At 42.1% G+C, this 13,175-nt stretch overlaps 1 protein-coding gene across 2 annotated transcripts in view; it reads right to left on the minus strand.

Annotated features, from left to right (window-relative positions):
• CWH43 (cell wall biogenesis 43 C-terminal homolog) overlaps positions 1-13,175 on the minus strand; it is a 99,149-nt gene that overhangs the window by 44,662 nt on the left and 41,312 nt on the right. The window contains exon 1 of one of the 2 annotated variants that reach the window (XM_039541691.1): positions 832-1,063. The exons of the other annotated variant lie outside the window; for it this stretch is intronic. Within the exon in view, the coding sequence (XP_039397625.1) occupies positions 832-874 (43 nt within the window). The 5' untranslated portion in view covers positions 875-1,063. Of the gene's footprint in view, positions 1-831; positions 1,064-13,175 lie in introns of those variants that run through there. 2 annotated transcript variants of the gene reach the window in all.

A 13,175-nucleotide genomic window follows, 5' to 3' on the forward strand; every position in this document is an offset into this window, starting at 1 on the left:
AAACCTATTCTGAAAGCTTTCAAATGATGCATTGTATCTTTCATCTAAAGCTGTTAATGTACTCTGTCAACCTTAGAGACGATCACTGAAATATGGCCACCTCTGAGGTGACCATCCCAGTATAGAGTAATATGAGACACAGCCAGAAGCCTTACACAATTTTATTTCTGTTAATTCCGTACATTATAGGGTTGTTGTTTTTTCAAAACATAAAACTTAATCTCAATTGGCTTTCAGGCAATAGAAAAAATCCAGGACAGCCAATAAAGAAACCTAGTCAAGTGACTCACATTCATCTTGGTTCTGACCCTATGAAACTACAGAGCGTCAGAAGAAGCAACTCATTCAAACCACCATCTGGTAAAAATATTTTTTTTTCCTCTTCTAGTATATTTTGTGATCAGTATTTAAAAAGCCACCAGTTATTTCCTCATTGTAGGGTTTATTGTTTCTAGTTCTTTGTCTGAAATCATTCTGAAGCCAGGACAATTTGAATAAGGCAGATGATTTTAAATATCTCATCAAAACACCCACAGAAACTATTCCATTTTCAAGAGCAAAGACTTTAAACACTGCCCTTAACATTAGTCTCAAAATGAGGAACTTTCTCTCTAGCCTCAATGAGTGAGACCCGGCAGGTGTGAGCTGGAAGCATTAGCCCTCAATCTTCAGAGCAGTTTGCTGCAGCAATGTCCTTTTGACAAGATACCCATGTCTGAGAACTAATCAAGCTTCAAAAGTAAAATGAATTAAACAAGAGCATAAAAGCATAAGAAACTGTTAGCAATGAATTAAACATCTGCACTCCTGCCCAGAGTCAGAGACACCTACCCAATAAGGTTTCCATCAAAATTTCTTTCCAAATGAGAAACATCACTCCAGAAAAAGATGTTTTTCTTTCTTTTAGGAAACTGGTTATATCCCTAGTGACTGAAAAAAATGCAGCTCAACAGCTAAGCCTCCTCCAAGCTGACTGCTGCTGTGTGAGTGCCAGCACCACCTGCTGCGAGCCTGCTCCCCTGGAAGAGGCAACAGGAGGAGGGCTGAGCGCAACAGCACCATCTGGCGTAATAGGGAGTAAACACTACTGCTGCTATTTCAGTGGCAGCATCCCATCTTGTGCAAGCCATTAAGTTGTCATGTTGACCACAGGTAGGAGCCTGGAATTCTGCAGAAATCATTCAATGTTTCCTGCTGCCTTTCCCCAAGGTACACCAGCCCCCCTTGCATTACTACAACTGCTATTGCTAGTGCTCATTTGATACAGAGACAACCCATTTTTCACTCTTCTTGCAGTCTCCTCCTCCTGTCCACCTCCTTCAAGTTGTTGCACCATGTTTTTTCTCCAGCTGGTTTTGCAGGTTGTGGAGTTTTTCCATTCCTGTCACTATTGCTTTGGGTTAAGTAAAACAAAGAGCACACACCCTCAGCAACTTCTTATCTGTAAACAGAAGGCAATAAAGTTAATGTGTAAGCAAAGTCTGAATGAGCTCTTCCCTGACGGCTCTTCCCTGACAGCTGGGGAGGTGAAAAGGCTTCATGTCCAGACTGTATTTACATGAACACACTCACTCTGACTAGGTATCCAGCAGACAGAACTGTGTTGCCAAAGTGATCCAACTGTGTTGCCAAAGGGTGGATGTGGTCCACTCCTAATAACTGATGAGGTGGTGTCAATACCAAGAGAGGGAAAATTACTTTTGTAGTGAGCCAGCCACTCACAGTCCCAGCCACTCCCAAGCCCAAATTGATGGTGTTAACTTTGCAAATGAATTGTAGCTCTCTTTGAAGTCTGTTTTTGAAGTTGAAGAATGTCTACTTTTAAATCTGTTATTGAATGTCCAGGGAGATTGAAGTGCTCTCCTACCGTTTTTTGTATGTTACCATTCCTGCTGTCTGATTTGTGTCCATTTATCCTTTTATGTAGAGACTGTCTGGTTTGGCCAATGTATATGGCTGAGGGGCATTGCTGGCACATGACAGCATATATCACATTAGTAGACGTGCAGGTGAATGAGCCCCTGATGATGTGGCTGGGTCCTATGATGGTGTTGCTAGAATAGATATGGGGACAGAGTAGGCAACGGGGTTTGTTACAGGGATTGGTTCCTGGGTTGGTGTTTCTGTGGCATGGTGTGTAGTTGCTGGTGAGTATTTGCTTCAGGTTGGGGGGCTGTCTGTAAGTGAGGATTGGCTTGTCCCCCAGGGTCTGTGAGAGTGGGGGATCGTTTTCCAGGATAGGTTGTAGATTGTCGATGATGTGCTGGAGAGGTTTTAGCTGGGGACTGTACATGATGGCCACTGGTGTTCTGTTATTTTCCTTGTTGGGCCTATCCTAGGTGGTTTCTGGGTACCAGTCTCGCTCTGTCAATCGGTTTCCTCACTTCCTCAGGTGGGTATTGTAGTTTTAAGAATGCTTGATAGAGATCTTGTAGGTGTTTGTCTCTGTCTGAGGGATTAGAGCAAATGCCGTTGTATTTTAGGGCTTGGCTGTAGACAATGGATCGTGTGATGTGTCCTGGATGGACGCTGGAGGCATGAAGATAAGTATAGCAGTCAGTAGGTTTCCAGTATAGGGTGGTGTTTATGTGACTATCACTTATTTGCACTGAAGTATCCAGTAAGTGGATCTCTTGTGTGGACTGGTCCAGGCTGAGGTTGATGGTGGGGTGGAAACTGTTGAAATCCAGGTGGAATTCTTCAATGGCCTCCTTCCCATGGGTCCGTATGATGAAGATGTCATCAGTGTAGCGTAAGTAGAGCGAGGAAGCACTGTTCTAAATCAGCCATAAAAATGTTGGCGTACTGTGGGGCCATGCAGGTACCCATATCAGTGCCGCTGACTTGAAGGTACAGATTGTCCCCAAATCTGAAATGGTTGTGGGTGAGGACAAAGTCACAAAGCTCAGCCACCAGGTGTGTCTTGGCCATATCAGGAATACTGTTCCTAAATACAGGTTTCAGAGTAGCAGCCGTGTTAGTCTGTATCCGCAAAAAGAACAGGAGTACTTGTGGCACCTTAGAGACTAACAAATTTATTTCAGCATAAGCTTTCGTGGGCTACATCCGTACATCCGAAGAAGTGAGCTGTAGCCCACGAAAGCTTATGCTGAAATAAATTTGTTAGTCTCTAAGGTGCCACAAGTACTCCTGTTCTTTTTGTTCCTAAATAATTTTAACACCATCAGTTTGGGCTTTAATAGGGACTAGGAGTGCCTGGCTCACTACAAAAACATCGTATGCTCAGAGGAGGAGGCAGGGCCAGGGCGGGGATTTGGGGAAGGAGTCGGAATAGGGGCAGAGAGGGGGAGGATTTGGGGTGAGGACTTTGGGGAAGGGGTTGGAATGGGGGCGTGACATGGGCATAAGGGGGCAGGGCTGGGTGGAGTCAGGGCAGGGCCAGGGGCAGAGTGGGGTTGAGCACCCACCGGCACGAGCAGAAGTTGGTGCCTGTGCATGAAACCTCAAGAGACTGACCCACAGAGGTCACAATAGAGACATAGATGGCAGCAGAAGGTGATGGTGTGCATCGGTGACAGCTGGCAGGGCAGCTGATGGAGCAGAATGTCAAGCAGCCAGTAGGGTGGCAACACCAGAGAAGCACTCAGATGGTGGAGTGAGCCAGGTGCCTTCTCCCCTCATCCCACCACCGAGGTGGGTGATGAACTCAGATAGATGCACCTCTGACCTCTGGGTCTTCACTGACAAGGCCAACCCCTGAGAGTGGGCTGTTGTGGAGGGAGAGGAGAGGGACCCACTAAGGAATTTTTGGTTGTTGAACACAAGAACCTGAGGCAAAAGACATTGCCCAACATACACAGGGTGGGTGTTTTATGTTTATGAATCCTGTTCGCAGCGTTTTCCCAGATTAATGCCAGGGACTTTCCTCCTTTCATTAAAGGTTTCTTTTCTATACTCAGACTCTGTGCTTGCAAGTGGGGAAGTATTGCCTCTTACAGGAGCCAAAAGGGTGGTGTGTAATTTTCCCAAGTTAGTAGCTCAAGCCAGTTTTGTGTTGTATTGTTGAAAAGGAACCCCTAGATATTGAACCCAGTCCCAGTTGCTGCCAACTCCACCTGGCAGAAAGGTTATGAATGCAAGATTCCTAAGAAGTCTTCAGAAATTGTTTTACAATTTATGGGATGACCCCAAGGTGACAGGAAAAAGAATTATGGATTACAAGTGGCCTCTCCTGTCTTTCTTTCCTGCATGATAGAGAGGCAGCTTGTGAGCTCCTGAGACTCAAATCGCTGACAGTGTCAATATAATATTGAGAAATAATTATGGTTGTTTTACAATATCATGTGAAGTGTGTGTATGTGCCTTTACCCACATACTACTGTACGTCAGAGGTCCAATACTGTGCTAAAATTCTCTCTTAGCTCTACTGGCCAGGGCCTCTGCTTTTGGAGCAGGAGGATCTGAGTTCTCTCTCTGCTTTCACTGGAAAGTTCTCACTGGTCATGGTGTGCAGCAAAGTGACAACAATGAAATCATAGGTGGCAACAGACTTGTTACAACAATCGGTTTGACAAGTCCAATCACTTGGGCTAAGGAGGTGGTGTTACAATCACAGCCCAAACCATTAATTTGCTTATGGGCTCATCTAGTTCACCCTCACCTATTATACCAGCTGCAACCTTGTGTAAGGAATTAATAATAGCTCCTAGATTGCTCTTGGATATCTACTAATGAAAAGGAGGCCAGTATCATTAGCTCCATTTTATAGATGAGGAAACTGGGGCACAGAGAGGTGAAGTGACTTGCTCAAAGTCACTCAATAGACCAGTGGTAGAGCCAGGAATAAAACCCAGTTTTCACAAGCCCTACTCCAGTGCTCTCCCCGCCCCTTCCCTTCTTTTAACTTAAAGCCTTGCTCCTACCAAGAGAACAATGTGGGTGGGGCCTGGGTTGACATCAACAGGGAAAGTGCAAGTCTTTGCCCATGCTATTCTCTTTTCAGGATCAGGTCCTAGGATTACACTAATATTTAACAATATTTTCTCCACTCCAGCATCTTCCCCAGCTTCTCTGCACATTCATTTTCTCCTTTTGCTCCTCAATTTAGCTCCCCTGAACATTTCTAATCTCTTAAAAATACTTTATCTCTTGAACCCCAGCCACAGAGATACCCCCTTCTCCTATTGTTTTTGTATGTCTCTACACTCTGGGTCCCTACTATGATGTTGCACTCCATATGTTTTATGGAAATATGCTTATGAATGTGAATATGATGCAACTGAAATATGCTTTATGCAAAAGGGCTCTTGTAAGATATCATAACAAAGGTTATAACTTACTGAATATATTTCTCCTATTTGTATGTAGGTATCATTCTTGTATCTGAAGCTAGAAATGTGAAGTATAACTCTGAGGTCCTATTGTAATTATGCAACGTGTGGGCCATTAATGGTGGTTTAGAATCTTGAAGGCTCCCATTGACTAGGACAATTGCTTGTAAATGACTCTGTTTACTTACAAACCTTCCTGTGTACATGTGGGCCAGCCCAGAAAGAATGGAGGTTGGGGTCTCACAGGACATCTGATCATGTCACCTGATACTGGAATCCATCTTAAATCTGGTACTTTTCCATTTAGAAGGAGGGGTGGGGACCCAGAGAGACAAAAGATTCCTGCCTTGTGCCAAAGCTATAAAAGGGGGTGGAACAGAACAAAGAGGTCTTGAGAACACCCCTGCTTTCCACCTAAGATGTCTGCTAGAACTAACAAGGACTGTACCCAGGGAAAGAATTGGGCCCATACTAGGAAGGAGTCTAGTCTGTGAAAGAAGCTTATTGGAACATCTCTGAGGGTAAGATTTTACCTGTAAACAGTTTTCTTATGTATTAGGCTTAGACTTGCATGGTTTTGTTTATTTTGCTTGGTGACGTACTTTGTTCTGTCTGTTATTACTTGAAACCACTTCAATCTACTTTTTATGCTTAATAAAATCACTTTTGTTTATTAATGAACCCAGAGTAAGTGATTAATACCTTGGGGAGCAAACAGCTGTGCATCTCACTCTATCGGTGTTATAGAGAGCAGACAATTTATGAGTTTACCCTGTATAAGCTTTATACAGAGTAAAACAGATTTATTTGGGGTTTGGATCCCATTGGGAACTGAGTGTCTGAGTGTTGGAGACAGGTGATCTGCTCAGCAGTTTTTGGTTAAAGTCTGCAGCTCTGGGGGCATGGACCAGACCTGGGTCTGTATTGCAGCAGACTAGTGTGTCTGGCTCAACAAGGCAGGGCTCTGGAGTCCCAAGCTGGCAGGGAAAATGGGCTCAGAGGTAATCTCAGCCCATCAGATGACAGTCCCAAAGGGGTCTCTGTGACTGAAACCATCACACCTACATTTCACCCATTTTTAGTAACTTGGCTTCACACACACACACACACACACACACACACACACACACACTCATGGTTTTACTCCCCATTCAGCCACCTCCTGTAGCTTTTTTCTATGCAAGGGGGAGATCTGGAGAGACCTTAGAAAATTAAGGTTATTCACAAGTTACCTGTGGTGAGGCCTACTGTACATCAGTAGCTTTCATTAAAAACACAGGAGAATAGTTTTAAATCATAAAGGCCCCAATATTGCAAGATGACCTCAGTGGTTGTGAGCTTCTGTACCCATATAGTCACATTGACTTCAAACTGACCAGTGGGGACTTGAGGGTCAAATTACATGGATAGGCTTGCAAGATAGCCTAAGTATGAAAAGTTGCTAGTTCTCCCAAGTGTGAAGTGTTACTAGCTCTTGGGCATAGCGGCACTCAAATACAACAGTGAAGAGTATGGTATAACTAGATATACAGATCATCCTGTGCATGTATTCAGAAAGGTGTCAACAGCAATCAAAAACCTGGAAATATAGGGCCTGATCTTGAAAGGCTCCAAGCACTTACTAATACCACTGAAGTCAATAAGAGCTGCGTGTTTTAGGATCAGGCCCAGAATTTTGATCTGTTGGTAGTGAGTTTAACTTCCGCGTGAATCTTTAACTAGATTATCAGCTGTAACTGGCACTAATTAATAACAACAAGGTCACTTTCCCAGAGAAGGAAGTGAGATATGATTAACACTTGGTTGTAAATCTATTATTTTGTGATGATTCATAACTTTAAAAACCTGGTATCTCATCTTGATAAGGCTTTTGTGAATATATCGTCAACTCAAATATTCAGTTATTTTATTACTATGATATTTGACTTATTCCCTTTTTTCCCCCCTCTGTCCTCATTCTTACTTGTTTTTATCTTTTACATTAGTTAACATTCAAAGAGTGCCAGTAGATTATTTTTAATCCCTGTGGTTTAAGACTGAGGAATCAATAAAGGAGCTTTATAGGCTGTCAGAGGCACTGAGCTCCCAAAGCTCCAACTAACTTCAACAGGAGTTGTAAGTGCACCACACTTCTGAAAATCAGGCCCTAATATGTTATTAATTTTCATTATTATCCCTGCCATATGATTCTCACAAGTATGGTTGGTATTCTTCACTAATACTATTATAATTTTCTGACATTCTTATTGCTAATACCTTTTCTCCTATTTTTGCTACTATGGAGGTGCAGTAATGGAACCATAGTTTGGATATGAGAGCAATCTTTCTCGGCTCCTGTTTCCATCCTCTTCTGCTTTCCTGCTCCTACTTTGTGGATTGAAATTTCTCATATTTTACAGTCATTCCAAATTTGCATATTGGGAAGGCTAAAAATAACTGGTCCAGACAATTTTGAGTTATGTTGTAATGGAAAAAACTAAGTTACAAAAGAAAAATCTGGTGTGCATTTATACTCAAAACCTGAGTTTTTAAATTACATTATGGCACAGAGAAAAGAGTTGCAACTACATGTATCAAATTCTTTTACTATTGAAATATATAGTTTACTTAAGTAGTATTAATCTTTATATAATCCCCATATAATCTGCCATCTTTAACCTCTCATTGGGGTAAAAAAATCTCATTCTAACTGCCTTTACAATATACATATTTAGAGAAATAGATTTAAAACAACTGAAATGTCTTGAAAATGAGATATTATCAGCAGTAAGTGCATATTAAATTAGTTTTGTGGCCACAATACTATGGACAAGTTTGTTCCATACAGGTAAATACTAGTCTCACAATCAAGTGCTCCATAACAGGGATCAGTTCTGGGTCCAGTGTTATTTAACATCTTTTAATGACCTAGATATAGGAATAGAGAGCATACTTATCAAATCTGCAGATGACACGAAGCTGGGGGGATGAGAGTTTGCAAACACTTTGGAGGACAGAACTAAAATTCAAAGGGATCTTGATAAATTGGAGAACTGGGTTAGGCAACAAAATTAAGTTTGACAAAGACAAATGTAAGGTGCTACACTAAGGTAAGAAAAACCAAATGCACAAATACAGAATGGGGAATAACTGGCTTGGCAGCCACACCGCTGAGAAGAATCTGGGGATTGTGACAGATCACAATCGCAATGTGAGTCAACAGTGTGATGCTGTTGCAAAAAAAAGCAAAGGGAATTTTGGGTTGCATTAACAGAGGCATAGCATGCAAGTCACAGGAGGTGATAGTACCGCTCTACTCAGTCTCAGCTGGAGTACTGTGTCCAATTTTGGTTACCACTGTATAGAAAGGATGTTGTAGAGAAACTAAAAAGGATCCAGAGGCAAGCAGCAAGGATGATCAAAGGGATGTAATGCAAGCCATCTAAGCAAAAGCAGAAGGAACTGGTTGGAAAAGAGATTAATGGGGGGACATGATAGCAGATTTCAAATACTTGAAAGGCTGTCATAAAAAAAGATGGAGAAAAATTGTTTTCTCTTGCCACAGAGGGCAGGACAAGAGGTAATGGGTTCAAACAACAGCATAGCAGATTAGATTAAATCTCAGGAAAAACCTCCTAGCTGTAAGAACAGTAGGACAATGGAATAAAACTGCCTAGGGGAGTAATGGAATCTCCTTCATTAGAGGTTTTCAAATGGCATCTGGATAGCCATCTGTCTTGGATGGTTTAGACACAACAAATCCTGCATCTTGGCACAGGATTAGACTAGACGACCTTTGTGGTTCCGTCTAACCCTATGGTTCTATGATTCTATAATCAATCTGTGGACAAGATCAATTGGTCCATGGTATAATGAAAATATACTGAAGAATGTTAAAAGGAAAGAACAAATTATTTAAAGCAGTGTTTTGCAAACTCTGCGGGTTATGACATATCTCTGAGTGGGAGAATCACAGTTTAAATTTCTAAAATTTTAAAATGGAAATGTTGATATTATATTACAATTATAATACTGGTTCTATACAAAGAGAAAGTGGTTGCTGTCTAAAATTTACAGACAGTTACTACAGGTATTTGAGATACCACAACTGTTTTCTACTCTATGTACAGGCAAACAACACAGTATCTCAGAAAAAAAACTCTGCAGTATCTGTTGATAAATGATAACTTTTCACTGACAAGCATCTCCTGTGTTCTGGAAGATGTGAATAGGTAATAGTTACATAGTGGACATGTGAGACGGGGGCAGAGAGAGGGAGCACTGTTTATGAAGCCGTAGAAACTGTTGTAATGATTAGGCCTATAAATTTACTCTAATTGTGAGTTCAACTGTGAAGAGTGAGTGAAAGTTCACAAAAATGTCACAATAAACTTTAACAACAAATATTGATGGGAAAATGTGCAGAAAGGAGACAAAGACTGAGTCTAAACAAAGGGGCTTTACTGATATAACTCAAGGACTGTGTTGAGACCATATTTGGTAAATAAGGAAATAATGGAACCAGAAGTTAATGGACTAAACTTGTCATGTCGGAAATTAGGCCCAAGAAGCTTTGGGAAGGCAAAGGGAAGCATGGAGCTGGATGACTGAAAGAAAGGGAAGGAGTGAGCATCACTATCATGGCTGCCACCTCAACCATCTCCTGGGACCCTAGACTTTCTTTGTCCTGATCCAGAAAATTATTCTGATTAGATTTGGACAGAGACCCCTGAAAAAGCAATTGAGGTTCCCTGTTTTCACTTGCATAATCTCAAACCAATGACCCTATGGCATGATACAAATGAAAGAAATAGGGCCAAATCCTCAACTGTGTAAATCAGTGTCACATCACCATGTCTATAAAGTGACTACTTCTATAGACTACAAGCAACAGTGAAATGCTCTCAGGACATGACCAGCCACTAAGAGTTTGTTCTGATTAGATAATGCTTGTAACAATCTCTTGCTTCATAGTTTGGGTTGGAGTTTGTATGACACTGGACAGAACCTGAATGAGTTCTCTCCAGCACATATGCACATATGGTCTCAACTAAACTCAGTGGAAATTATTGAATTCTCAACAAACTCAACTGATGCTATTCTAGTTACACTTGTGGATTCTTACTAACTATTAAGTATGACTTCAAACAGAACACTCATGATGTTAAATTCTAATTCCTTCTGTAGAGTTTACATACTCACCTACACAAGCATCCAAGCACATGGAGAAAAAAATTCTGGTTGGGATCCTTTTTCAAATCAAAAACAGACAATATCATCAAACCTTTGACAGAAAGCTGACAAGCAGCTTGATTATTTGTACGTATGCAGGGTGTGTCTTTCACTATGATTTTCTATCCTAAGAACAACTGCTTCTATCTGATTAAAAATAAACAAATAAAACACTTCATCTGCAGTGACATCCTACTACATTTGACCAGTAGAACCAACTTCATATAACATGCTACAACAAGCATTTTCACTCACTGACGAAAATAACATCATCATGCTGTGCTGTGTTGTGTTGTTTATACCAGTAGTTCTCAAAGCCGGTCCATCACTTGCTCAGGGAAAGCCCCTGGCAGGCCAGGCTGGTTTGTTTACCTGCCGCGTCTGCAGGTTTGGCCGATTGCGGCTCCCACTGGCCGCGGTTCGATGCTCCAGGCCAATGGGGGCTGCGGGAAGGGTGGCCAACACATCCCTCAGGCCGTGCCGCTTCTCACAGCCCCCATTAGCCTGGAATAGTGAACTGCAGCCAGTGGGAGCCACGATCGGCTGAACCTGCGGAAACGGCAGGTAAACAAACCGGCCTGGCCACCAGGGGCTTTCCCTGAACAAGTGGTGGACCGGCTTTGAGACCCACTGGTTTATACTACTCCCTATGCTTAAGGCAGCTATTGTCATAAATAATAACAAATGGGACCAATGGCTAGTTGTGTTCTCTTCAACTCAGATGTCACTAAATGCATTCAGGTTTGACACCAAGCCTGTTCCTTTGTATGGATTTGACTAGGAATAAGGTATAGATCCACATTTACACACACACAGGGCCAAATCACTTTCAAGACCCTTAATGCCCTATTCCCAGTTACCTATCATCTCTCATTCAGATTCAAAAGGTCAGCTCCCTCCTTCAGTCAGCCTTGTATGCCAGCCTCCATCCCCCATATGTTAAATTGTCAAACAAGGACCTTCATGCTTTCTCCCATGCTGCACCTCAGGCTTGGGAGATGCTCCCTATAACCATCCGTAAAACTAACTAACTTTCCTTTGCAATGAAACCTACAAAATACTTGAAAACAGCTAGGCTGCTGGTGTGCTGAGACCAATGCCTGTCACGCTGACCAATACTGTACCTTTGTTTCCTTGTATCCACCCCTATCAGTCTGTGTGTATATCCATATGTTGTCTTATACTTTGGACTGTAAACTCTTTGGGGGCAAGGACTGTCCTTTTGTTCTGTGTTTGTACAGCACCTAGGACAGTGGGGTCCTGGTTCTTAACTGGGATGTCTATGTGCTCCAATTAACAATAATCAATCTTGAAACAGAGTGCACAGCCCGAGTATGTGGGTATAGCTATACTGATCCTTGTTGGTCTGGTGCTAGGTGGTGTGCCTAATGCGTTAGATTGCTATAATCCAGCCCCGGATGTGAATTTTTCTAGACTCCTTTTCTGCTCCACTAAATGTCAGCCAGGGTTACCCCGAGAGCACAAAAACCAAACCAAACCAAACCACAGTTTTATCACATCCATGTAAAAAATGCTGCCGGGAGAGTTTGGAGAGAATCTCCTATTGTGAAATATTTACAAAGTTTAATTTTAATTAATAAATATGCAGCTCAAATCTTCTGTCCCAGAGAATTGATCCTTCCTTCCCCCACTGGCAGTAGTAAACTCCTCCTTTGGGGTTGTTTCTTTTCAATAATCTGCCCTACTCATTGGTGGGGTGTGAGGGAAAGGAGTTGGATTGTTTTCCTTTTCGGGGTAAAGGGTGTTCTATATTCTGGCTTTGATTTATTATTTTGAAGCACTGCATTTTGCTCCTGTGCACTGGAATATGCCCATTTTCATGGCTCTGAAGTACTTTCAGGTAAATACTGAGAACAGTCTTTGAAGAGCCTATTAAGTCAAGTTTGGTAATCTACTTTCCCAAGGAACTTCAAAGAAAAAAAATCCAAGTTGATTTTCGGGATTAGGCCCTCCCGAACAGGGAGGCATAAGAATTCAAGTATCAACCACTCCAACATTAACACTACCTTTACTGGAAGCAGAGCTGGGTCTTGGTTTTTTTGCTGCCAAAGCAAAAAAAAAAAAAAAAAAGCCGGAGTGCCACTGCCAAAGCAAAGGTGTCGCCCTAAAGGGCAGGAGTGCCGCCCCTTGAGAAATGCCGCCCCAAGCACATGCTTGGGACGCTGCTGCCTAGAGCCGGCCCTGACTGGAAGCTTGCCAATTCAGGTGCTGGTTTATTTTAGGAGTGATTATTTTACCTCAATTAGTTAGAAGAGTCAAGTTATGATGTACATAACACCATATAGGACATGCAAACAGCAAAAGGGGGAGAGAGAGAGAAACAGAACTGTAAGACAATGTATTCATTTCAGTTTATGCAGCAAAGAATCCTGTGGCACCTTATAGACTAACAGAAGTATTGGAGCATGAGCTTTCGTGGATGAATACCCACTTCGTCACTTGCATCCGACGAAGTGGGTATTCACCCACGAAAGCTCATGCTCCAAAACGTCTGTTAGTCTATAAGGTGCCACAGGATTCTTTGCTGCTTTTACAGATCCAGACTAACACGGCTACCCCTCTGATACTTGATTTCAGTTGATGAAGTCAAAGTCCACTGTAGCTTGCAGTACCTCCTCATTCATTTTTAGTTCCATTGATATTTGTCTTCAG

This window comes from Mauremys reevesii, linkage group 5 (genome assembly GCF_016161935.1).
Source record: "Mauremys reevesii isolate NIE-2019 linkage group 5, ASM1616193v1, whole genome shotgun sequence".
In the NCBI taxonomy this organism is placed as follows: domain Eukaryota; kingdom Metazoa; phylum Chordata; order Testudines; family Geoemydidae; genus Mauremys; species Mauremys reevesii.